At 36.5% G+C, this 27,916-nt stretch overlaps 1 protein-coding gene across 1 annotated transcript in view; it reads right to left on the reverse strand.

Annotated features, from left to right (window-relative positions):
• LOC121408023 (importin-4-like) overlaps positions 1-27,916 on the reverse strand; it is a 48,941-nt gene continuing 21,025 nt past the window's right edge. The window contains exons 12-25 of the mRNA XM_041599326.1: positions 27,492-27,742; positions 26,989-27,093; positions 25,669-25,794; positions 23,554-23,677; positions 22,790-22,901; positions 18,757-18,884; positions 16,714-16,791; positions 13,354-13,514; positions 10,212-10,405; positions 9,254-9,439; positions 8,164-8,372; positions 6,799-6,931; positions 5,132-5,306; positions 1-3,138 (exon numbers count right to left, since the gene is read on the reverse strand). Coding sequence (XP_041455260.1) covers positions 3,005-3,138; positions 5,132-5,306; positions 6,799-6,931; positions 8,164-8,372; positions 9,254-9,439; positions 10,212-10,405; positions 13,354-13,514; positions 16,714-16,791; positions 18,757-18,884; positions 22,790-22,901; positions 23,554-23,677; positions 25,669-25,794; positions 26,989-27,093; positions 27,492-27,742 — 2,116 coding nt within the window. The 3' untranslated portion in view covers positions 1-3,004. The remainder of the gene's footprint in view (positions 3,139-5,131; positions 5,307-6,798; positions 6,932-8,163; positions 8,373-9,253; positions 9,440-10,211; positions 10,406-13,353; positions 13,515-16,713; positions 16,792-18,756; positions 18,885-22,789; positions 22,902-23,553; positions 23,678-25,668; positions 25,795-26,988; positions 27,094-27,491; positions 27,743-27,916) is intronic.

Raw genomic sequence — 27,916 nt, forward strand, 5'->3', positions numbered from 1 at the left:
TGTTATTAAAAGCATAGCTTACAAAGCTTTCAATTTGATTGACAAAGTACAGAAAAAGCATAAATTCAACATAAATCATAGCCAATTTCTTCTAAAAGAAAAAAATTCTGATGTTGCAGACATTCACGAGACAACATTACACAGTTGTATAACCTGTGTAATTGTGACCTCATCAAAAAAGCAATTCAATAATTTGGCAATAATACAAATTTTCTTCCATTCAAAATACATTCTCTTACCTACAAATATCTAATTTTAAGGCCACCACATGAGCCTGCACACACGTTTTTCTTCATTATTGAATACTTTGCAAAAAATATGCACTCGTTATAAATCTAATTTCACACTTTATTTAAGTGTTGGAAGCCATTCTATGATATGTAACACAAGCACAAATTATCTTTGCCATATTAATACATATAAATCAAACTTGATATACCTATTAAACATGTGCTAGTCAAGGCAGCTGGGAGTCGTTTCACAGGGCTATTCATTGCATTACAAATGACTTTGTGAACAATGTGAATATGGACAGCAAATCAAATTTCTTGATGATCCAACCTTAATATGAAATATGCAGGGGGTAGACTAAACTTTTATCCCCAAAATGTAATTATAAATAGATCTATATCATTATTAATAAATCTATATTATGCTAACATTAATATTTTAAGTAAAAAAAAAATAAAATTTGATATTAAGTAAAATTTCCCTTTTACTTAATATCAAATGAAATACTTAGAAGTTGTTTGGAAGGTCAATTGTACCTTTAAGAACAGCATTGTGAAAGGCACCCTTCCTCGTATCAAGCCATAGAGATACAGAATCTTCAAAGTACCATTGACATGTTTAGATGGAAAGAAAATTTATCTCTCAAAGTCGACACAATAGCATTATTATGTCAATATAGCAACATACATTATCTTCAAAGTTATATGTTGACTAGGTGAGACATGTTATCTCGCCAAGTCGACATATGAAAAGTTGTACGTCAGCTTGCCAAGATATGATTTGTTGCCAAGTTGATTTATGGAAAGGGCGAGATCTCCCCATGTTGACAAATAAAAAGTAAATGGCGAGATCTGATTTTATATCCACAGCATGCGCACAAGTGGATGTTGATCTGTAGGTAGGGATGCTGGGTCCTAGTTTCCCTTCCAACTGCATGTGGTGTGTGCATGCTGTGGATATTATATTAAATCTCCCTATTTACTTTTTATGTAAACTTGGCAAGATAACTTTTCTCACCTCGATGACCAAGTCAACTTGGTGGCACGATAATTGTGCCATGCTGACATACAACTCTATGATTGTCGACTTCTTGACATCTTGATAGTCCTTTAAAGTTTCTGTACTGATATGATGTTGAAAGTAGGGGGAATCAACTTGAGTACTTGCCCTACATATCATATCTAAAGTAATAATGATAATAATGCCCACTTGTGTGGTTCCAAATTCATGTTTTCAAACCGAAGTGGTCTACAAGCTCTGCATTTGATTTGGGCATACTATCCATCCCTTTTATACCCCACACTATTCACTTGCTGTTTTATGCAGTGTCACACATATCATCATTGTAAATGCATTTATGAATTAACCTGAAAGTAAAAAAGGTCACCCATAATGAGGCAATTTTTTTCAGACTTGTTTTATGTAATACCATTTTATTTTTAATCTATTTACAAAAGGGCAAATGAATGCTTAAGGATGCAAGTCCCGAGCTCGGATTTGAACCCTGGACCGTGTGGTTCAAAGACTGGACACTCATCCACTTTACATGAACAATAGCTAATACCGGGCAAGTACTCAAGTAGCAATCCTGAAATATTTTTGAATCACAGATAAACGTTCAACTCACTGAAACTGGCATTTAACCTACATGTAATACACCATCTAGTATCTATTATATTGCACATGCATAAATAATGACATCTTTACTTCGGAAGAAAGCATTCATACACACACACACACACACTCATACACACTCACCCAATCCCACATCAAAATGTTTGCGTACTTGTAATTTGTATACAAAGCAATGACAGAGATGGATCCAGGATTTTGAAATAGAGAGGGCGGAAATTGCAAATCTCTTAGATTTAGCTATATCATTTAATTAATGTATGTATGTTTGACGGGGAAATTCTCAAAATATAAGGGGGGCGTGTGCATCTTGCCGCCCTGCCTGGTTCCACCACTCATTGTTCACAATTCACCTACCCAAATAGCATGTTTACTCTATGGTACTTTCCACACACATATTTGCAAGGAAAGTCACTGTCATTTGATTAGAAAAAGAAAGATAGAAAATATCAAATCATGTTTTTACATTTCTATATTTCCACTTGCATTTCGAAAGGGAATGATATTTTTTTAAAATGTGGTATAAAGAACCCTGTGTCTATAACCAACAAGTGTAATAGAGTTATTTTGATTAAATGCAAATTCTTTACTAACTGGTATCACTTGGTACATTCATTACAGCCGTATAGGACCATTTGGACTAATTGTCATTGTTTTGCCTGGACTTTCATTTGCTTTAATGATAGAAAGAGACATTGCAGAAGTTTTGAAACCTTGATCATTACTGAAGTCCAATAGAATAAAATTACATCATATTGGATGGCTCAGAATGGGACAACAGAGACATTCCAAGAGTTTGGGGAAATATTCCATGAATTGAGAGACAAGTGCAACATTTGCCCCAATGAGTAGAACACTATTGGTATTCCATGAAATAAAGCCATCCAATATAATTATCATTACCTACTCTCCCCCATAAATACAAGGTGATTGTGCAAATCACCTCACTTTTATCACAATGGGGTCTCACTACATAAGATCAGTTTGATCATAGAAATGCGACTTGCATATAGCTCTTCATGACCTCATCACTACGCTCTATGTTGCGCATTGCATTGTATTGATCATTGTGTGCGTTGTATTTCGATAATCGAATGCGTAATTACACAATGCGATATGTATAAATGAAGAAGGATCATCTTTAAGTTGCTTGCATGAGGAGGTTACTAAGAAGATTGACGACTTCTGGTGGGAGGGTCGATACGCTGGAACTGAACTCATCCGGTTGCTTGCTCTTTGCAAGCTGAAGGGTATGAACCATGGTCAGTCTTACTTCTGCAATGATAAAAGAAAGGAAAATGAAATAAATATCAATCAGCTGCTGTAGCTTGCAATTAGCATAGGTTCCCTACCCAGGATGCATCGTCAATACCATGTAGTATGATGTTGATGCAAGAACGCCATTAGCAAAAAAATTTTCATGCATCACATTGGTGCAATGCACTTATGTATGCTGCTAAGTGCATTTTGCACACATGCATACTTGCCAACCTTTGATAATAAAAAATCAGTATCAATGCTATAAGGGCACGGAGCGCCTGAGTGGGGGAGCCTCCCCCCTTTCCCCTGCTCCAGTGAGTGTGGATATGTGTGTGTGACTGTAAGATAAACTTTGATGCAAGTAAGTTCAAGAAATTCAGTCAAGATCTAAATTCTACACCATCTTTTCTTAGAACTAGCCTGGATAATATCAATCACACACTGCTGTTATATTCCACACAATACTGAATTACCAAAAAATATCAGAAAAATTCTGCCAAAATCAGAATAGTTGGCAGGTATGCACATGCCAAGAATTTTATCAAATCTCAAAGGGAAACTGAATACTATACGGCCAAAAAAGAAACAAGCTCGCTTTACATTTTAAAAAATAGAGATTTGAGCTTTGAAGAAGTTCACTTATAAAACACGTTGCATTTTTTTGTATACCCCGCAAGCACAGGTTAATATTTTGCCACGGCTCATTACCTGATATATTGGTTGTACGTATGTGTTCAGACTCTAATTGTTTTAGTTTGTTCTGAATTATGTTACTTGCCATTTTTTTTTCTTTTTTTCTTTATCAATGTTGTTGTTTTATTTTTGTTTGTTTACGATCATGTCTAATTATGTAAATACTGTGATTTCTTGTAATTATTTATGAAAACAATAAAAACATAATTAAAAAAAAAGAAAAGAAAGAAAGTATTGTGTAAAGGCCATTCTTGCACCAACATGACAATACGTGTTCAGTACTGCACGATAAGAAAATAGCATTGAAAACAGACATACTGAAGCTCTTCAACAAGCACTCATCAGAGACAAATTACAAGAATAAATAGAAGTGACCCAACAGACTGGGTGATTTCAAGTCTGGTGTTTGCCTTGGTGTTGAAATTTGGATTGCTTCCCCGCTTAGCTCCAAAACTTATTCAGAGTTTGTAAAACTAATCAAGATCACATTATTGACATCTCAACAACTAGTGAGTGACTTTTCAGGACCATCTTCATTTTACCTTTGGTGTTATAATGGTGTAAAAATTGACCTAACACCAACACCAAAAGGTTAACACCATACTTGAAATCACCCAATGATTTACTGTTCTACCGGAGGAGCCCCTTAGGGATGAAAAATGGGTATGTGGATGGTTCATGTGGGGGAGGAGGTTCTTATTTTAGGTTACACTGTGATTTGTCACTAAATTAATATTGTTAACTTAATTAACATTGTTAATATTATCTAGCACTTTGGACCAATGCAATGCGATCTTCAATACAGGATATATACAATATCTAAGAAAGGCAACGGGAAACTTGTATTTTCATACATTAAAAAAAAATATATTGAAGTATATACTGGAATGAATAAAGACGATAGGGTAAGAACAGGGGATTGGAAAAGTATTAATGGCTAAATACCTCATTCAAAAGATGGAAAGTTTGACAAAGAGTAGATGAAGAATTTCAAGTAGAGGGATGATGTGTACAACCACACCTTAACATTAACTAAAGATATCTGCCCTCACATGCTACCTCTCTATAAAGACAACATTCAATGTCTCCCTCAAGTTGCCTCTATTGACAGGTTCTTCAGTAAAGATCTGTCACACTGTTCCATGTACCCAATGCGTGTGACTTACAGGTAACTATTTTCGCTACCCGCAGTTTGCCCACAGGTCACCGGCATTGTCAGTATCTTGCATGCAAGTCAGACTTGGTTATGGGTGATTTCCCGCAATTCACCCAAAAGGCTTGCACGGAACGATGTGAAAAGGCCTTCAAGACTCACCTTCGCTGACTTCCTGGGTGGTTAGCGCCTGTGCATAGATGTTGAGGAGTTGTGGGAGAGACTGGACTAAGGTGACCTGACTGGCTTCATACAGCTTTCCAAGGCAAGAATAGACCGTAGAGTTCTCCTCCATGTCCTCACGGAGAGGGAGGTACTTCAGGAGTGTCGGCACCAACTGCAAGAGATTCAACGCAAACAAGTCAATAATACCCAAGCGGATAAAGTCACACAAAACACTATGATCTCATTTTAATGCCTTATCATGCTGTATCAGTAACTGCTGAAGGTCTGATGAAGCTTGCCAGCATCGCAAGCAAACATTTACCAAACTGTTGACATTTAGTGATTATGAAAAAAAACACCTTTTCTCTTGTCTGAAGACTACCAAATCAATTTCTTTTTGTGCATTTCAGCATTTTGATATACCATGTCTCGGCGGGTATGATAAAAAACATGCAAGCTTCATAAGACCTTCGTCAGTTAGCATGATTTTCCTCTGCTCCTGTCATCTATGGTCTGTACTTCATCATACTGCATCACCAACTATGCAATCTATGCAGCCTTGAACCATTAATACTTTCTATTTGATGTCATAAATTCTGTAAAAGAAGCTAGGTATTTGAATCCAAGAATTTGTCATAAAATAGGAACACTAAAAATTATTGTATATTGCGATAACAATTATTTTTCTTTTGACCCTATCCAGCCAGGGGGGGGGGGTATTTTTGCCCCTTATTAGCGAAGCGGGGATATGTGGTTCCAAAGTTACATAACAACTCAGACTATGCAATCTCAAAGTAGCCCGGGCTATATGGGGTTAAACAAATTTAATACACGAACAGCATCACTTGGTGAAGTAAACACGTACAGTGAATACGGACAAGTCAGAATGTGATGAGTCATCTAATTTTAACAAACTAAGAGACATTGTTGTGATGTATTAAAGGAAACCAAAATCCAAGAAGAAAAGTAATCTTATTGGAAAGAGTAAAATGAGAGGAACAATTTAAAAAAAGTTTCATCAAAATCGGTTATGAAATAAGCAAGTTATGGGAGTTTGAAAACTCTTGTTTTACTTTCTATGGGCATCCTCAAATTGGCAAACGTGCTTCAAAATAGCTGATTTTGTGGACAACTCTCCATTTGTTTTGTACACAAATTTTCAGATTTTTCTCAGTATCTTTCAAATTGCATCTTGCCTCCTTCTGAGCACAACATATGTCATGGGAAAATATAATCCACACCACATATGTCAAGGTCAGGAGGAGATAGTGTGAAATATGTAAAATAAAGGGGAAAATCTGAAAATATGTGTACAAAACAAATGGAGAGTTGTCCACAAAATCAGCCATTTTGAAGCACGTTTGCCAATTTGAGGATCCACATAGTAAGTACAACAAGACTTTTTAATCGTCCATAACTTGCTTATTTCATAACCGATTTTGATGAAACTTTTTTTTAAATTGTTCCTCTCATGTTACTCTTTCCAATAAGATTGCTTCTCTTCTTGGGTTTTGGTTTCCTTTAAGCTCTATATAAAATTTATGTTGACAGCACAGTGTTAAAGAAACATGATTGCTGCTTTAAATTTGCAGAATGTTTTTTGATCAAAAGTAGCAGTACAATTGAAACTTATCTTCCAAAGAGAAAGAAATTTTTGTTTATACCTGGTCAACGGGAACTAGAGTATGGTTGGCTGTGATGAGACGACACACACTGGCACACACATTATCAATAACACGTCCATTGGCTTCCCGTCCCATTACGTCTGATAGGATACGAAGAATACTGGAAAAATGTCTGGGGGTCAGGCGTGCGTCAAAGTTCAAATAACTATTATTTGGGTTGATACACAACAACAATACAGGGAAATTCCTTAAAATATGTATGTTCAAAACCTTATGATTGGGACCTTCTTGAGAGTATTTGTCGCTGTCAAGAACAAGGGCCCTGTCTTATAAAGGTTGCGATTGATCCAACCAATAGTAACTATGGAAAGCTAGTAATGCCGACATACAAAATGCATGTTTTGTTCAAAATATCTTCTAGATATAACATATTTTCATACATCCATCATTTTCTTAAAAATTCAGTGTGCTTCTCCTTGTTTACAAAGAACATTTTGCAAATTTCCTGTAGCCAAAAATAAAAGACATAGATGGATTTCCATACAGGTGAGGTGGAATGGATCTTAACTCTTTTTAAGATGGAGCCCAGGTGGAAAATAAAAGTGGAAGTAATATAGAAAGGGGATGGAAAGGAGAACTCAGAGGACAGGAAGATGCAAGGGGAAAATGGAAAAGATAGAAGAAATTTGGAAGATGAAGAAAAAAAAGATAGGAGGAAGAAGAATTAGGAGAAATATGGTCAAAATTATAAAATAACATGCAAAGTCTATATAGCACTTAATATAAAGTTTCTATTAAGGTGCTACACACTATTACCCAGCATTAGCATGGCTACCCTGACAAGGCACTCAAGCATTCAAGGAATTTTATCTTACCGGGTACCCACTTACTAAACACGGGTGCCATTTCATAGAGCTATTTGGAGTTATGTACGACTTTATGGATTAACGGAGACCCTTTGTTGTGCTATATACATGCATATTCTCCTCTGAAAAAAAATCTGAAAAAAAATCTGAAAAATAGCCTAGGGTTGCTAAGTCCGAGGTGCCCCAGTCGGGGTTACAAGCTCTCGCATAGTAAAGAAATTAAAAGTGATTTTCAAGGAGAGTCTGCATGATAGATTTATTATATGACTTTAAAAAGCAGTAAAAAACAGCATGACAATGTTCTTGGGCAAAGGATTAAAAAAAAAATCTGAAAAAAAATTATTCAAAAATTCTGAATTTTGATTTTAGTTGGGAGAATGTCATGCCTGTATATAATATAACCATATGTAGCTGACTTGCCATCCAAGAACACGTTCCATTCATGTGCAAGGTTGTGTGTAACTTTGCAACCAGCTTTATGACCCACACACCTCGGTGGAGAGCAACAACTCTAGATAAACATGTTGCCAAAGGATACTGGTAGATTATATCTTTGCCATGTTCAGCCAGGACACCCAGACCAAAGACAGCGTTGCTCCTTACTTCCTCGTCGCTATCCTGGGTGAGACGGATGAAGATAGTCAAGAAGGTTTCGGCAAAGGGAGCAATTCCTCCCTTCATGGCACACACAGTCTCAGCAAGGATACCAGAAGCAAATGATTTGTCCGATGAAGGACAGCTCTTTTTCTGAAAGGAAAAGAGGGAGAAGTAGTATCGTAAGTTGTAGTAACTAAAGTCTTTCATTTTAATAATTTCATGTATTATGGCTTCCAATGAACGTTTGTTGACCTTTTGACCTTTCCCTGACCTTGTCTTGACCCTTTGAATCTTCTGGATAAGGACTTCTGACGATGGACTTATCAAAATCGAAAAGAAAATGTACACACATGCATAAAAACACAAAAAATATGAGCTCTCATAACACCAGTGTAATTTGCCATTTAACAAAAGTTTGTTGACCTTTGACATTTCCGGTCATAACCTTTTAACAGGAGGTCAAGAGTATATAGTTGTGTACACTTTTTTATTCAGTATAACAAGACAAACAATTTGATGTGTCACTCGATAGAATCGGGGCAAATTAAAAAAAATTGACCCCTATTGACCCCATTTTGACCACTAACATGGTCAAGATGACCATTAGAAATTTGTCATCAAGCAGAAAGTCGTTCCTTGTGATGTCACCAATCACATAAAAGTGAAAAATCAGACTTAGCCAATTTGTCGAAGTAAATGACATATGCTGCCTGACTATAGTGGTAGAATTCTAAATTCATCAAATTACTACATGCATGCCAAAATATCCATGAACTTATTCCATTCAGAATTTTGAAATTCTCAATGGGCGATTTCGATTCTGGAGTTTATACATGCATTTATGATGAAAACATGAATTAGGTTGCTACATGTAGCTTCAACACCAAATGTGGGCTTCCGAAAATGACACCTCTGTAGCTGGGGACTAAGCAGGATTTCCAACCTGGACAACCGACCGACCAACTGGAAAAAGTCACCGAGCTAAACCACATGGTGAGGTTCTTTATTTTAAATGTGATTTCTTTAATTACCGTCCTGGAAACCAGTAATGGAAGCATCTCGGTAACCAAGGAGACCGCTACGTCTTGCTTGCCATCCAATGCCTTGATGATGGTCGGGATGAGATCACCAGCGCATTCCACGAGGATCGCATCCTTCTCTGCCTGCTCACCCTCGTCTTCCTCTTCCTCCTCCTCATCTTCATCCTGGCAAGCAGTCTAGGGCAATATTGAAATGAGATTGACTAGATGTAAGATTTACTCTCACAGACCAGGGTAACACTTAAAGATTACTACAAAAGGAGATCATGCATTTGCCTGCGCATCTACAAAATTATGGAATAATTTGCCATATCAAACCCCCACTTTTTCCCCAAAACTGTAAAACGTAAAAATTAGCATCTTATTGGGAATTTTTGCATGGTCAGCCCTCAACTCCCCACATTCAAAACCGTTCCGCGGTGCTTGAGTAATGTGTACATCAGTCTACACACAATGCATTAAATACCATAAACAAATGAAGCTATTGTGAGTTGAAGAAGCAAATTCTATGCAAAATCCCTCTCATGGTTGCACCTTTGAAGTAATGTGGCACAAGAGGATTATGTCTATGGTGGGCAAAGAACTATGAACTGTTCTATCATTATTATTATTATTATTATTATTATCATTATTATTACACATGCATATATTAACCAAATTATTTATAAATACTTGTATTTCAAAATGTGAGGATAGATGATGAACCTAGAAAAAGAGCATGGGATGTAGAAGTGGATGACATATGAGAGAAGAAAAGACAAAAGCTTACATGGAAAGATAAGGTAGAAGAAGGCAAGCAATCAAGTTGGTCTGAACAAGGAGGATACACAGACAGGAAAAAGTGGAAGGAGGGACCGACATCATGGTGGGAGAGTCAGTAACCCTCTTCATAAGAGTGAAAATGCTGACTGCAATAATTACAATGATGAATGATGATATCTCGACTCACCTTCTGTTGTAGAACGTTCTTGATTGACCCTGTGATAGCGGTGAAGAACTCTGGATGTTTGACAACCTCCGGACCAATGGCTTCCAGTAACTCCTTCATCCCTTCCAGCGTTGTTATGACAACCGACCTCTCACTATCCGAGTCGATGTTCTCCACAAAGTGAGGCACAACCTGCTCTAGCATCTCGGATAGCACTGGGGTGATTCAGAATAACAAGGATATGTGATTCTTTCTCAAGGATACAGTCAAACCTGCCGTAGTGTCTATCTGTACAGAAAGACTACCCTGTCTACAAATCAGGTTTCTCTCTTGAACATAATGGCCCAAATTCACAAAGGTGGTTTTGAAAACTATTTAAGTTTACTATTTTATTCATGAGTCCACTGTTTTTAAGAGTGGACTTATTAATTCAAAACAGTGGACTCATGAATAAAATAAGCATACTTAACCATGACAACAGGCATCAATTTGGTGTACTGTGACAAAAGCGCACATCAGCATTGGACATCTTGTTAATATACCTGGTATATAAGCGTAATTCATACAGGAAATCTGCATAAACCATGGGTACAACCGATGGTCTTAAAAACTAGCTTTGTGACTTTGGGCCATTGGGTTTTCCTATTGAAAACATGAAATTGTCCATGAAGATAACTTGCTCTTAAAGACCACCTCTGTGTCTTCATTATATAGGCCTATAGATTTCACATAGGAAGGTTTCTCTACATGAATGGAATAGGCTTATTTTTCTCTATGTTACCTCAAAAAGATTTATTTAAGATTACCGACTGGTAATCCAAACAATTTACCGTATTTGCCGGCGTATAGGCCGCACTTTTTTTTGATGAGAAAATGAAGCAAAGTCGGGGTGCGGCCTATACGTGACGATAGTCAAAAGCCGCGTCCAGCGAACGCTGAATACGTGGTCAAAACATCGTGTGTGTGTATGTATGGGACTACAGTGACGCTTTCATTGTAATGGTAGTTAAAACAGCGCGTTTATAGGATGAAACAGTAAAAATCTTGACTTATTTAATCAAACATTTTCAGTACCGGTACGTGATATCTTACTTCTCAAATTTAATTCTGCTTAGGTGCAAATTTGTTTCCATAAACGCAATAGAGCTCAGAGACCGTGCCAGCGATCTGACTCTGCCCGGGGCCTGCATCTGCGCTCTAGATCAGCTAGCGCTCGCACCGTACCGTATACTGCCACGTAGCTGCGCGCGGGTACTTGCCAATTGCAGGCAGCTTGTTCGCGCCGATCCAAGACATGTATTGGTAGACTTTTGTCGACAAAAAGCATTGTAATTGTAATGAATGTCATTACTATTTATTTATGAAATTATGTGGAACATTGATTTAACATGTTTTCATTTCTATCTTCCTTGCAGGAGCCAGGAAGATTACCGGTAGCTGCACCAGCACCTCGCTCTACATTTTTCAAATTTATTTTTAGGGCCTATATCGTCATCGATCGTAATGGAAAATAAAATGAAAATATTTACCTTTTGATCTTTTTTTTTGTTTTGCATCTCCAAGTCTCATCGGCCAATAAATAATAATAAAAACCTACCTTGCGATGTGTGCTGTGGTCTGCTGCGGGAAATGGCGGTAGTGGTGATGATCTGATTAGGTTGGTTGGTTGTGAATAATATTTTGGATGAATTATGTGATGATAATGGTGACAATAATGATATAAGTACGATTGTGTCAATGAATTGCTATTTGAAAATGATAATTAAAGTTACAACATTGAGATGAGTGATTTAGATTTTAACTTGTTAGGCATTCTGGATTATGATGATGATGACGACGATGATGATGATAGAGCATGTTTATGTTGACAATAGTAAATGATGATGCACGATTTGCGTGCGATAATGACACGGTGATACACGATGTTTGCATGCAATTTAATATTCTATTGCAGGTGGAAAAATAGCGTAAGTATTAAAAAAAGATATCATGCCGCCTTCAATATTTTCCCGCTCAGGAAGAGATCGAGGGAACATGACAAGGTATGTCATTTGAAATTGCTTTGTGCGTGAATTAATAACGGTCTTTTTCAAGACCACAAACTTCCAAGAAAGAATCAGTGTTCATCTTTATTCATAGGCGGCGGAAGCGGGGGGGGGGGGGGCATGCAGGTCCCCCAAAAAAATTGAGATGGGGGGGACGATCCCCCCCTAAACCTTTTTTTTTTGCTTGTCAATTTTGTTTCCTGCGTCCCCCCCCTAAATTCTGGTGGACCCCCCTTAAAATGTCTCTTGTCCCCCCCCTTAAATTTAGGTTGATGAACTTTTTTTTTTATTATTTTTTTTTGCTTGTCAAATTATTTTACATTTGTCCACAAAATTTCAGGTAGACCCCTCTAATTTTTTGGGCTTCCGCCGCCAATGTCTTTATTTCACTTGGTCTTTACCTCTCTCTCGGTCTTTATTTCTCTCATACGACATCGTTGACTTCAATAAAAACAAACATTGAAACACCGCCCGTGCTTGTGTATTTATTCAACTTTATTTGTAAGAAAAGAAGACGTTAATTGAAAGAAATAAACATTCGCCGCGCTTGTTTACCGTCGCAGCGCTTGTTTATCTCCGCGCCACGCTTGTTTACCTCCGCACGCTTGTTTATCTCCGCCACGCTTGTTTACCTCCGCAGCGCTTGTTTATCTCCGCCACGCTTGTTTACCTCCGCAGCGCTTGTTTACCTCCGCAGCTCTCGTTTACCTCTGCAGCGCTTGATTACCACGGCCGCTTCTTCACGTAGATGGTGGATTATTCTCCTTGCGTCGCCTTCCGAAAAAGATACGGTAGTAAGAAGAATTAAAGCATGCGTGTTCATTATTTCCCATTCTGCGGCGATTGTTGAACAATTTTCCAACCAAGATTTTGTCCGACTTCGCCGGGAATTCTGTCATGCATTTTTTTTTTCAAAGATGATTCGCAAAATCGGGGGTGCGGCTTATACGCCGCCGCGGCCTTTACGCCGGCAAATAAGGTATGCTATATATAACACACAGTCCATGAGAGACCAAACACTTGGGTTGGTCAGTTTGCTCCCACTTGAAGTGCTATACATAAGTGGAATGTAATTATTACTTTTAACAAATTTGTTATTATAACTACACCAGACTTACCATCTGCTTGTGATGACACAGTCATATTTCCACATTGTCCTAGAGTACAGCAGAGCTGACCTGAACACACAGTTGCAGCCTTGCGGATACCAGGGGCTGGGTAGTCCATCAGCCGATACACCTCATTATAGCATTCCTCTATAAATGGGAGAAAAGCTGCCCTGTGCAAAAAAGAAAGATAGAGACAATATGTGAATGTAAAATATATGTTGAATCAGTGTGGATGTTTGAAAAGATGCAATTGTTTAATAATTGGCTAATAATAACACTCTTGGTAGTCTCAACCAACTCTTTCAGTTTCACTACCTGTATACAACATGAAAACAAAATATAAAATTTCAAGAAATCTTGGCTTTCTTCTATTAATGGGAGAAAAGCTGCCCTGTGCACAAAGAAACAGAATTTATTTGTGCATATGGAGAATTCAAATTTATAGGTTATTTTTTATTTTTTAAAAGAAAATCTGCAACCTCTACCTCTATTGAAACAGAATGTTGAAACAAATGGAGGTCAAGAAATCAAATGTGTAATTGTGAGCATTTCTCTAACGGGGGTGGGCTCTATCCAGTGCTTCATACAAAATACAAAACCAATTATCGATGCTTATCATAACTTAATACAAAATACAATAAAAACTAGATTTTAATTCGTCATGAGGACAGATTAGGTGGTCTGTCATGATATTTCATTCAGTGTCGGCTAATGTATGAAATGAATCATTTAGATATGATTGATAATCTTGATCGTAGACATCCTAAGAATAAATTTTGACCACTGCTAAATGTGATTATTAATGTGGTGATGACAATCGTCAGACATACATATTCAAACAGATACATGTATACAAGATAGATGATTATATATATAGATGGATGGAGCGATGGATGGATCAAGTGATGGATTGAGAGATAAATAATAGGTGGTTATATTAATAAAACATAGATAGACAGACATAAAGATAGATAGATAGGACAGATAGATTGATATAGAAAGATAGACATATTCAAATAGATATATATAAGAGAAATAGATAGATAGCGAGACAGGCATACATATAGAAAGATAGATAGAGACAGGCAGATAGATGGATGGATATATAGAAAGATAGATAGATAGATATACATATCTAAACAGATAGATATATTATATTAGACAGAGAGAGAGAGATAGATAGACAGATACATATACAAAGTAGGTAGATAGACATATATATGGATAGATAGATAGATAGATAGAGAGAGACATATTCAAACAGGTAGATATATATTTGACAGAGATAGACATATATGTCATCTAGGTAGATAGATAGACAGACAGATGGATAGATAGATAGATAGAAAGAAATATAGATTTATAACAGATAGCAGATGGATATGACTAGATAGATATAATATGAAAAAAGGTAATTATAATCTGTTTTATTTTGCAATATATTAGCTATTATTTATTAGAATTGTTATAATTGATCGTGCGCAAGATAGTAAAAAAAAAAATCATGTTCACCCACGGACTCGAACCCCTGCCCGCATGATTGAATGAGATGCAAGTCTGATGCCTAACCGATTGAGCTAGAATATTTCCCTTAGACTTTACACGTAAGCAAATTTGAGAATTACAATTCTAATTTTGCAAGCGAAATACGGGCATGATCCCGGCATCCGATAAAAAAATGGAGGGCACACTTCCGAAAGCTTAGAATCTCAGCTACACCATATTAATAGCTCAGGGAAAACTGACAAGAAAAAATGGAGATATGGCTCACGAAATGTCGAATCTAGTTTTGAGAAAAAGTCATGTCCCATAGAGATTACACGCAAAATGAGGAAAAATGACATGCCTTTATTATTTGAAATTTTTCAGGATGATCCGTTTATTAAAATGAAAAATAAAGGCAATAAATCATGAAGAGTAAGACCTAAGCTACATCATATCGAAAATTGGGCGAAAATTGACCAATATTCACGGAGTTAGAGCCTAATTTGCATAATTATTATGACGTCATAACAAGGAAAATGGATATTTTGACTTCCGATGCCTTTTTGATGACGTCATGATCAAATCAAGGGACAATGGTTACATGAAATCAAATCTACAACTAATACTCTATCGATATATGAAAAAAAAATTGGGGGTCAACGGACTATTTAAAGAGCTACAGTGAATTTTCAATAGGCATGTTTTTGCCCATATATGGCCTATAGTGAGAGCTCGTGCGCACACGTGCTGCAAATTTTAACGGGTGTTAATTTCGTTATTATTGGTCGTAGAGAGCTAAATTGGGTATCAAATTGCTCAGAATTATATCATCAATGCAATGATGTAAAAAAAAAACGGTGTTTTTGCACTGCGTTAAGACATTACGCGTGGAAATGCTTAGAATGACCTGAAACGTACTTTGGTCAAAAAGTGATTTTGAGTATTTTAAAATTTTGACGCGCGCGTCGTGACCTCCAGGTGACCTTTGATGACATGACCTGATGACCCTTGACCTGAAGTTGATGTGATGTTAATTTGATCGATTTTTGATAATTGATAATGGAGATATGATTGATAATGTGATTTTACAAAATGGCGCCTAGCTGACGTCATCATGACCTGATGACCTTGAAAAGCTTATTCTGATGTGTCCATGACAGATCCTATAAATGACATAAAATTCAATGAAATTGACCAAGTCCATTTCAAGATATCTTGGCGACAAAAAAATCGTTAAAAATAAATAAAAAAATAATAAGAAAATTCTGACGAAATTAAGAGGTGATCTGTCAAAGACAGACCACCTAAAAATAGACCATTCATTATCAAACTTAGAGGCTGTTCTCACTTGGTTCCTAAAACTAGTTTACTGGAAACTAGTTTAGTGGAAACTAGTTTAACGCTAAGTGAGAACGGTCGAAGCGCTCTTCCAAACCAGTTTGGAAAACCACCTCGCGATGTAGTTTTCAAGATCGCTTCGCATCGGAAAAGTGGTTTTAGCGTGAGGACACAACCGTTCTTCGGGAAGCGATCTTCGCACATTTTGAGCGCGCTACTCCACACCACAGGTGTAGAATGCCTATGCTGCGGTTTCGAATTTCGCGCGAAACGTGTCACCCCACTGAGAGCGATTTACGTGAAGTGATTTTGAAAACCACTTTCGTGTGATCAAGTGAGAACGCTAGCAAAGCGATCTTCCAAAGTGGTTTCCTGAATCGGTTTCCAGTAAACTAGTTTTAGAAAACATAATGAGAACAGCCTCTTAAGGAGACCTCTTTCAGCTGATATAGCTTAGATGACTACACATTCAAACAGGAGTGAGTGAAAACAATCTGATGAAAGTATACCCCACCTCCACAACCATCATCATCATATCCAACTTACTTTGTGTGAAGTGCGACCTCTGCCATAGCATTACAGGTATCTTCCTTTTCTTCTAAGTATGAATTTTCTACATTGTACCTGATCAAAAAAACAAAAAACAAATATGAAGTTTAGTTCCCATTTTTAACATACTTGCATCATTTAACCCTTAATATCCTAATAATCATATGAAATATTTCATAATCTTCTTTTCATGTGATAAAAAATTTTGAGAATTTTAGTTGTTTCATTAATTTTGACAAGAAATGTGAATCAAATCTTAAGCTCAACGCATACTAAGCAACGTGATTGCACTAGGATCTGTTTGCAAAAAACCTTTGCATCGAATTGACCTTGCATCAGTGCATGGAGGAGGTCGTATGTAGATACAGTGTGTTGCAGAGCTGTTGTAATAAGTGCAACTGGCCTGCGAAGCAACTGCATTGAGATGCGATTGCCAACTTGTTCTTGGTGCAATCGAATCGCAATGTGTGTGCTGGGCTAAATTCAATAAGGCAACAGCAGTCAGTCATATCCTTATAAAAAAAAATGTGTGCCAAATGAATAATACCTATCGAAGTAGTAAGAGTTGTATATCAATCAACAGGATAGTATGTAATCTCTCAGAAAGAAATAAGAACAAAAAGCCATGATCATTGAAGCAATGCGAGTCATGTTTCAATAATTGCAGAGATGTCTGAAAATATGCATTTAGTGATTTATAAACATTCATGCATGACTGATCCAATTTGTAAAAACAAAGGCTACATTTTTTTCTTTGACATGACATACAAATTCATTAGATTTTATGATAGCAAGTTTAGGAATTTCTGATTTCCAGCACAGTTCATATTTTTCAATCTATAGTGTTGTTATTCTATAGGGTATACACACCTAATAACTGGGTCCGATAAGATAAGGCTTTACGATTGATCATGATGCTGATTTCTACAATTTATTGCATTGATTACTATTTTGTTTGTTTGTTTATATGTGGAGCGTTGTGGCCCATTGGATTAGTCTTCTGACTTTGAAACAGAGGGCTGTGGGTTCGAATCCCAGCAATGGCGTCATTTCCTTCAGCAAGAAATTTATGCGCACTGTGCTGCACTCAACCCAGAAGAGGTGAATTGGTACCCGGCAGGATCAATACCTTGAATGCACTGAACGCTGAAAGGCAGCTCAAGCTAAAGCCGGGGTATTAAAAGAAGTAACGCTGTGCCTCGCAATAGATTATTTCTAGATAGATGGCGCTATATAAATGCCTATTATTATTATTATATCACCATGTAAAATAATTTTCACATTGACAACAATATAGCATTATACCCTTTTTACACGGGCTAAAATTTCCTTAACCCCGTACTATAGGTGGGGCTAAATGGCAATTTAGCCCCACCTATAGTACGGGGTTAAGCTTAGCCCACTTTCTTTTTACACAGCATTTTTGCAAAGTGGGCTAACCCCACCTATAGTACGGGATTATTTGGCCCTGCAAAAAAGCAGGGTTATCCCACCAATTGCGGTGCTAAGAGCAATAGTACGGGGTTAAGGAAATTGTAGCGTGTGTAAAAAGTGTACGAGTGAAGTACTTGTACTACGAATGATCGACAAAAACCACTAGTCCGGGGTTAGCGAGTTTCGTGTGTGAAAAGCAAGCATTCCTTATCCGGGGTTAGCAATAACAATTTGGCATGTGTGAAAAGGAAAAAAAATAGTACGGGGTTAAGGATAGTACGGGGTTAGCGATAGTCCGGGGTTAAGAAAATCCTGTGTAAAAAGGGCATTACATTTGCAGATAAGAATACCAAAGGAACTAAGCATAAACAAAAGATATTTGAAGTGCAGAAGTTGAAGATTATGAATGACTAGTCAAAGAAATCAGCCGCATAATCAAATGCTAATACTCTGGTCACATATACCTTTACAAACAATACCATTTATTGCTGTGTATAAATATCGTTTGTATGGTGTTCTTAAAGGTATATATGACCATAGCATAAGCTTCATGTCATGGGGGCCCTGGAGACATTGTGTATTGTTCCTGTGACCTGATGACCTTACCCTTGGATTTCATCATCATCTTCGTCTTCATCCTCCGTATCTGAAAAATCTTCTTCGCCCTCTGTACCATTACCATTGATATCCTCAAACAGACTCTGCACTCGACTCTCTTCCTCGTCGAAGTGGGGCTGGTGGAATAGAAATAACATTACATCATTATAATGCATCCCAGAGAAAAGGAACATAATTTTCCTGTCTTTTCCACAGCAGAAGGGATAAACTTTGGCAGCATGCACCAGTAATCCAGCTGCTCAAAGGAAAATTCTTAATTGCGAGGTTTGTGGTTGAGCCTTGCATTACATTTTTTGGACATAACAGGTCACTACCAGACAAAAGTACTAGTATTTTATTCATTAAGTGTGTTAAATATCTTACATACACACACATACTTTAGAGCACAATACAAATAAACACCGAGGGGGAAAACCCAAGAGATTATCTTTGCAAAAGAATATTTGCGTCTCGAGTCTACATTAAAAGGCTAATAAACTTTGGTAGCATGTGGCTGTGATCCAGCTATTTGAAGATGTTTAAGGACGTTCCACATGTTACGGCGGCTACCAGTCAGAATTAGTTCCCAAAATTTACCTTTAAGAATATATGAGTAACACCCCTATTAGGCATGTTAGGAGTGTAACCCCTAATTTGCATATCTGTGGTCAAGCCCAAGGAGTGGGCATCATACTTGCACAAAGAGCTCATTGCTTAGAAAAGGAAAGTTGGATGCAGTTGCTATTGAAGAAGCTCACAGCAAGTTGACAAGAAATTCATCATTTTGGGGTATATAACAGTTGGTGAGTTTAATTATTCTCATTTATTATATCGCATAATGTTGTAATTAGATATTAATGTATTAATTGCAAGATTTCACTTAGAAGATACATATTGCAAGTTGGTCAATAATTCTACCAACTCTCTCATGGAGTATATATATGTTTCTGTGATGCGAGATAATTATGTGTGCAGCATAATATGCACACCAAGCAAGATATAATTTACATTTAATGTATGTTCTATTATATGATAGATTCATTTTAGTTTAAGATTCATTCAATCCTTGTATATTATCTGGGATAAGTTGTTTTGAGTTATAGATTGTGTATTCATTAGTAGCATCATTTTATATATCACATATTGTGTATATAGTCAAGTTAGGGAAAGAAGTGAAAGTAAGTTTAGAGCGAGAAGGAGTTTATGACTCATCATCATACTCTGGACAGTGCTCGCATCTCCTCACAAAGGGAAGCCCTACACTGTGCATTCAATGCATGCAATACACCAATACCAGTGTGTGTGAGGGGATGCAGGCCACTCTCTGGCTGGTGATGAATCAGACTCCAGAGCAGAGTTTCAGAGAAAACCACTGTTTGAGGATCTGTTCCTACACAAACTTAATTCTCACTGATTCAAGTCAGTGTGAACGGGGTTTATAGGAATGTCATTTAGAGACAGAAACGAAAGTTTAGATTTAAGATCTTATTAGTTGTTGTACTACAGAAAAGTTAAAGGAATAATTCATGTGTGAAGTATACATGTATTTAGTTAATGTTTATGGTTGATGTTTAATCTCTTTGTCTAATTTATAGAATAGATCATGAATAACAAGTTATGATCAATGTATCATTAACGCATCTAATCACTATTTAGAGCCCAATTCACATTTGAAAGATAAGTCCACAAATAATTTACTTTGGTTTATATTACATTTGGAGTTTATCATGTAGTTAAACAAGTATAATAACATAAAGTATTCATGCGTGTATGTAAGACAATTTAATTTAACTTATACAATTTACTTATTAATTTATGTTTATGTTTATTTGTTTCAGCTACACACACACAGTGACACACGCGCAAGGTGGTACACACACACAGTGCCACACACACAGTGCCACACATACTCAGCTGTTTACACACACCTACACCTACGTCATATAAGCTCAAGCAGTGTTCACACATTACGTTCAAGTCGTGTTCACACGCAAGTTTATGTTAGGAATAAAGTGACACTTCGACATTTGGTATTGCTCGTCGATCTTTATCCATTGAATAAATGCAACAAGGCTTTATTGGTTGGAACTTTAAGACAAGGTCTTCGTGGTGATTATTTAAGCGTCGTGGTGACTTTCAAGTTCGTGTGCGTTAGAACGTTATAGTTTCCCTCCGTGTAGGAAGTTTATTTCGTGAGCTGTAAACGACCCTACACGACAGTTAAAGTGAAATCCATGTCATTTTCACCAAACTTTGCACATAGATACTTTAGAACCTTAATATTCGAAATATGCAAAAATTAACATAGATCTATGTGCTTAATTTTTTGTTATAGAGCTTCAAAGTTCACCCAAATTGATGTTCTTAAGAATGGCGCATTCAAAAGAATTTGGCATTTTTAGACCGCCCAAGATTACTACAATGAGTTTAATTCTCTATAACTCAGTCCAAATACATGAAAAAGTCATCAAATTTCGCAAGAGAGTTAATAATTGTATCGTTAGAATGGAGAATCTATTTATAGTGTTATTTGTTTGCAATTTTAAGTTTAACAGTAGTGTCAGTTCTTAAAAATGGCGTAAAAGATAACAAAATCCCAATCTAAAAAATGTGAAATTTCAGTAACAAACTACAAACGTACAATAAATGCTGCACTTTATTCAAAATCCATGTCATTTTCACCAAAATTTGCAGAGTTGTAGAGGAAGGTATACCTAAGAGGTACAAACATTAAAAAAGGGGTTCATGTGCTTGTTTTTAAACTATCAGCATTTTCATTAGAGCAAATGTGCTTCTTAAAACACCAAAAATGCGCCGAATGCTTTGTATCTATGTGAAGAAAAAATCAAAACCACTCTACCATTTATTCAAACTCGGGGTAATATTCGTGATTCTTGGCAGCACTGCAGAGTAAAGTATTTTGAAATTGTAGAGAATTTGTTTTTTGAATGGTCTATGGAATAATTCAATTTTTTAGCTTCATGAAATAACGCATCGGATCTGCAGTTAAAGTGCAGAAGATGAGAAAAATCAGCTCATGCCCGCAGCTAATTAATCACCTGTTCATCCATTGTGACGTCAGCGCGCAGAGTGTAAACTATGCGCAGATCATAATGCGCACAAACATAACTGTGGAACGTCCTTAAACTGATTCAGAGGCTTATGGCTGAGCCCTTGCTGGGTCATGTTTTTTTTAAATGGTAAAGTCTATACCAGATGTTAATTATCATATCTGATTGAGACACACCTGCAAAGTCCAAACCAAAACGCACATAAGTGTTCATGGTGTCAACCCTGCACAGTAAAGAACCCCGAACACTCTGCCATAATGCAGGAAATGAGGGACACACTCTTGTATACAACAAGTATCCGGAACGTTTGTATTGAATTTCAGACTAAAGATAAATTCCAGTTCTGGTAACGATCTCAAAATGACTTTTTACAGAATCTAAAATAATGACAACCCAAGTGTCTGTTTGTATGAATAAAAAATATGTGCCAAAGGATTCTGGAAGAAATTGTGTAATTGCTGAGAAATAAGCAAAATAAGTGCGGATTCGGTCACTTCCGTCAGGTCTTTATTCCAGCAATAATAATATACTGTCCCACGTGTGCCTATCTGTGTTGGTGATCTTCAGCGTGAACATTTTTCAGCGTAGATTTCAAGATTTCACAAAGTTCAGTTTATGTAACTGTACCAGATGTAGATCCTCAATGATATACTGACAATTAAGCCTGGTTTTACAGACTTTCTCATGAAATCAGTGTTTAGTGCAACTATCGGCATTTCTCTTTAACGTTGACCAAGAATGCTATGGGTGCATATAAATGTTGAGCAATTTTTCAAAATATTTCAGCGTCATCTACATAAGAGAATTGAGAGGCTTTATAAAATGAGCACCATCCATTTTAACCAAATGTCCCCGGTTTGATAGTGTTATGTCACACTTACGTCCACAGTTGCCGACATTAATCTATGCATGCTGGGCAGAGCAGATATAGCCAGACAAGGATACACACACAGACAAACACACATACTTACTACAACTCCATCTGTCGATCTTAATGAGTCTAGCATGAGTTGGGTAATAGCAGGAAGATGGTTTGACATGTTCTCTTCAAGGACGGATGCAATAGATGCAAAGAGATTATAGCTGTACAAAAAAAAATGAATGGGTGAAATCATTTAATAATAATTCAATAAATCATTTTCAAAAGACAATATTCGGTAAAATCAATTATACCTTCTGGGGCTAATTTTTGAACTCACCAGCTAAATGTTGTTACATTGTCTAACAATTAAACATTGAAACTTAAAAAGAGAATCCATGATTTTTTTTTGGTTTTCCAGGGCTCTTTGGGGGCTTTTGGGGAGGGTGAATAAGCCAAGTCAATGTTTGAGAATATTACTATTAGTTATTACTATTGTACATATGACGATGACAATGAAATTCATCCAACAGGTTTCATAATGTTGTTCCATAAATCAATCAAGCTCTGAGTAATACAATCAAAGCCAATTGTTTGACATTTCTGCATTCTCTATTTTGATACCTGAAAATTGTATGTATGTGTATGAGATGAAGTTTGAAAAAAAAAATTCTGAAATTCTAATACTGTTGTATAAAAAAAAACAGTGCTTGGATCTACTCTGCTTAGTTACTAGCCTGTAAAGTTCAAAAAGCTAATTATAATTATTAACAGGCTTTAACCAGTCCACCATCCCAAATTGCTCAACCAACTTAAAACAGGGGCTTGACCGGGTCAAACAGTTATATCTGATTCAATCTTCAATCGAATACCTACGTGCATCTTCTAAGATCGGGGTCATTGACCTGGTCTATAAGTTTGAGACCAAGTAGTATACACTCTTCTGTCAAGGGCATGAAGTTCTCTTTACCAATCTTTCTTGCTAGAACACCCAAAGTATCTGTAAATGATCAAATGAAAGCAAGTGCTATTTTAAATATCAATGACCATTTAAAGGTTTCTATGCATACAAGCTTTGGTACCAATTTAGTAAATGAATATAAGAAGGTTGTAGATCCTTGATAGTTTATTTTGAGTAAATCAAGAAAAAGAAAGAAATTTTTGTGTAAATATGAGGATCTTGGTAATTTTCCATTTATTTTCGGCACTTCTGGATGGAATCCTGTGCCCCCATCTTACAAAGAATTATGACTGATCCGATCAATCTAAGTATATGGAAATCCATCAATGTCATAATTTTTCTTTTCAAAATTTGCTCAGTGTCCTTTGAAAACAAAGAAAGGCATACTGAATTGTAAATAAAACAGTGAATGTATGCATATACATCATTTCTGGAAAATATTTTAAAAAAACATGCATTTAAGATGTTGACACTGCTGGCTTTCCATAGTTGTGATTGATCAGATCAATTGTAACTCTTTGTAAGACGGGCCCCAGGAATATAAATTACACACAAGATGGTCTCATATACAAGAAACAATACCCCATTTTAAACTCAATTTGGCCAAGACACAGACTTGAGTCATTCTTATATTTATATATTAGATAGCCAAGACAGATAGCCAAGCGCGATTGGTCCATAGCGCGTCACGTGATATGATTGAAATCAATGTATTTTCCCAGCCGGTCCACCTTCGATGAATATATTGACCAACCGGTCCATGAATATATTTTTCTACGTGTATGGCGCCCTCTTGTGGATTGGATGTTACCATGCATCATCGGCCTGCCTTGGGACCTGGACCTGGACTGGGCTCGAACTTAGATTTAGATCTAGGGCTAGGCCTAAACAAAGTTTATTTGAATAGAATAGGGTCATTCACTGCGTTAGACTAACGTTACTTAGATATCTATAGATCAAGATCTAACGTTAGATCTATACCAGTTCAATCAATCACTGTGAATATCATAAACATGCTGCACGCATCGTTAGGCCTAACTTTATCTTCATCATTAGAGGCTATCTAATATAACAGATATTGACTGATGGGATGTGCAAAAAAAACATTCTTTGGACCACCGAAAGGATTAATATTTTCCCTCGTGACCATATTTTCCCTCAGCGCTGCGCGCTTCGGGAAAATATAACCCCTCGGGAAAATACAAATCCGGCGGTCCAAAGAATGTGTATATTACACACCCTATTAGTCAATATCTGTATAATATTCCATTGATTATGGAAAGTAAAGTAAGCCTGATATTCTGTCAGAAGTTGGGTATTTTTCTAAGCTATCAATAATTCATGTGCCCATATGTGCTTATCTATGTCAGCAATGGGTCAGATTTTATTTAATTTTTTGTATTTCATAGTATAAATAATTTTCAGTAATGATTTACAGATAACAATAAACAAAATAAAAAGTGAATTGCATTTATTATAATTGTAGAAATTTCTTGTTCATTTATTTTTTGTTCATGATAGAATGACCAATGATCATCATTAGGTCAAACCAGAAATAAAAAAGACCACCACTTCAACATAAATGCCAGTTGTGGTAACAATTTAAAAATGAGTTCAAACAGAATCCAATTTAAGTGGTCACACAAACATTTATCTAAATGAACAAAAATATATGCCAAATTATTCTGGTAACACATGTGTAATTGCTTGAAATAGACACAGCTATTATGGCATTCCAGCTAGGTGTTGGGTCTGTTTCCAAGCAATAATAATACACTGTCCCATATGTGCTTGTTTGTGTTGGTAAATTTTAGTATGATTACTTCTCTAATCAGCTTAGATTTCATGATTTTACACAGAATTACATAAATGCACCAGACCTAGATCTATGATTATAACGTGGAAACAATTTATTGTTACTTTGAAGACTTTGTCATTAAATTATAAGTTGCTGGAACTACAGGTATTTGGATTTACATTTTTAAAGCTCAAATTCGATAGTGGCCTCAAAATGAAAGAGAAATACCAACCTATTGATTGTATCTGGAGTATAAGTGAGTCTCCCGAGTGGACGTTTGTTAGATAATGTTTCAGCTGCTCCATGATAGGATGAAAGAAAGGTAACATGTGCTCAGATGCGGCATTTCCAGCAGCACCTATCAACACCAAAGTAAAACAATGCAATTATTAAAAATGATCTTGTTTGTTTTAATGTCCGTTTGTCTGGGTTCTTATCAAATACCAATGATAATGAATGAATACTGGCTGCTATTATTTCAAGCTTTCAGCTTACGATAGCTGGCCTCTGAATTTAAATTTATTTTTTATTATTTACATGAATTATGTCTATATCTACTTAACTACTATACAATTGTCACCTTTGTAATTTGATCATTATGTATGTTTGATGTTATATCATTGTTATAAATTTGTAATTTTGATTTATCAATAAATGCAGAAATACCTGCTTAAAAAATACTTTATTACTCTTCAGCTTGGATGTGATGAAAAAGAATATTTTAAAGGTACAGGAATACACAACAAATTGTCAAATCACTAATGGTTTAATATGTTAGTGAATTTGAAAGCCACCATGGTGGTTTATCTCTCAAATGAGGTTTACTGCTCACGTTCATTTACAACTGTGAACAGGATTATACATGCACAAAATTTGCTCCATTACTGTGAACTCACTCATTCCCATCAGTAAACCATAATAGGGCCATGCATTAATCAACGTACTTCTCTTTCAAATGGATTGTGATTACAATAGTTTCCCAGGAATCTCACTTGCAGGTCTACTGATTAATGCCCATTCTCCCCCGTGCTTGGGATTCATATTCAGTTGAATATTTCTTGCACTGACCAACAAGGAAGAAAAGGCCTGTATTGATGATGAACGCTGGTGGGGGCATGTAATAAGAAAGAAACGAATCAGCAGCCCAAGTAGCGCCGCCTCAAATCCTCAACTACTCACATCTGGCTAGCACAATACAACATTCTGAGATGAGTGGTCTTGTAATATAGGCCCACTTGGAAGCATTTGTCAGTTTACTCCCCCTTCCTTTAAAGGGGAATGAAACCTTTGGAACAAGTAGGCTTGTGTTGAAACAGAAAAATCAAAGAATAAGAACAAAGAATAAGAACAACAAAAGTTTGAGAGAAATTGGACAAATAATGAGAAAGTTATGAGCATTCAAAAGCTCATAACTTTCTCCTTATTTGTCCAATTTTTCTCAAACTTTCATTGATCTGATTCTTAGATTTTTCTGTTTTCACACAAGCTATCTCGTTCCAAAGGTTTCATTCTCCTTTAAAAAAACAAACAAATCAAAAGAGCAATAGCTTACCAATGGCGCTAATGGCTAGTTCACTGATGTGGACATCTTGTGCATTATGCAGCATTGTTAGTAAGTGTTCCATTAAGGTAGGTAGATATGGAACCAGTTCCGTGCCTGAATATCAAAACAAAATATGATCAAACAATAAAATTCATTTAAATATATAATTCTGTGAACTATTCAATAACATTCATTATTATACATGGAGTCTATCAAATTGTAGGCAGTTTGATAATTTTCGAAGAAACAATCTACATAAAACACAGATATTGTTGCTATGGGGAGAAAAACTTACACTTGAATTTGGAGAAAAACAACTGTTTTGTTTTTTTTACTAGAAAATTGTTAAGTTTATTGAGTGCTTTATTTTGTACACTTTTATTTCAATGATTGTGTAAAAAAGCGTGATTGCTAATTGCAAAAGGCTTTTTCAGGTGTGCCTCACAAGTCATTTTTATTATCAACTACAATTTTGTACCGCCGGAAAAGTGTAGAGAAAATTGAATCCCTACCTAGATTCTCACAGAACATTTCAAGGGCATAGTATATCCTTGTGATGCCCTTTGGCCTCTGCTCAGCATTCTGGGATGACGTCTGGGCAAGGTAACCGAACAGAAGGGGGAGGAGCTGATTGTGGTAGCGTGATATCTCAGGCTGGAGATGTTCCGAGAACTGACCCAGTGCAAACAGGCCCGCGTTATAGACTAGAGGTCTGGTGTCACGAATGCCATTACAGATGCTCTCCAAGAACTGTTCAAGGTGTCTGCACATGGGTTAAACGTAAGACAATGATGTTAAACGTATTAGAGAACAGGGCAAGTGTCACAGATTTGCGACTGTCAATACAGATAATAATGAAGACTCAATGAGCATATACATCTCCAAAGCATGCTCAAGCCCACAAACAATTCTCTTTCAATATCCTAAAGGCCATCAC

This window comes from Lytechinus variegatus, chromosome 2, assembly GCF_018143015.1.
Source record: "Lytechinus variegatus isolate NC3 chromosome 2, Lvar_3.0, whole genome shotgun sequence".
Lineage (NCBI taxonomy): Eukaryota > Metazoa > Echinodermata > Echinoidea > Temnopleuroida > Toxopneustidae > Lytechinus > Lytechinus variegatus.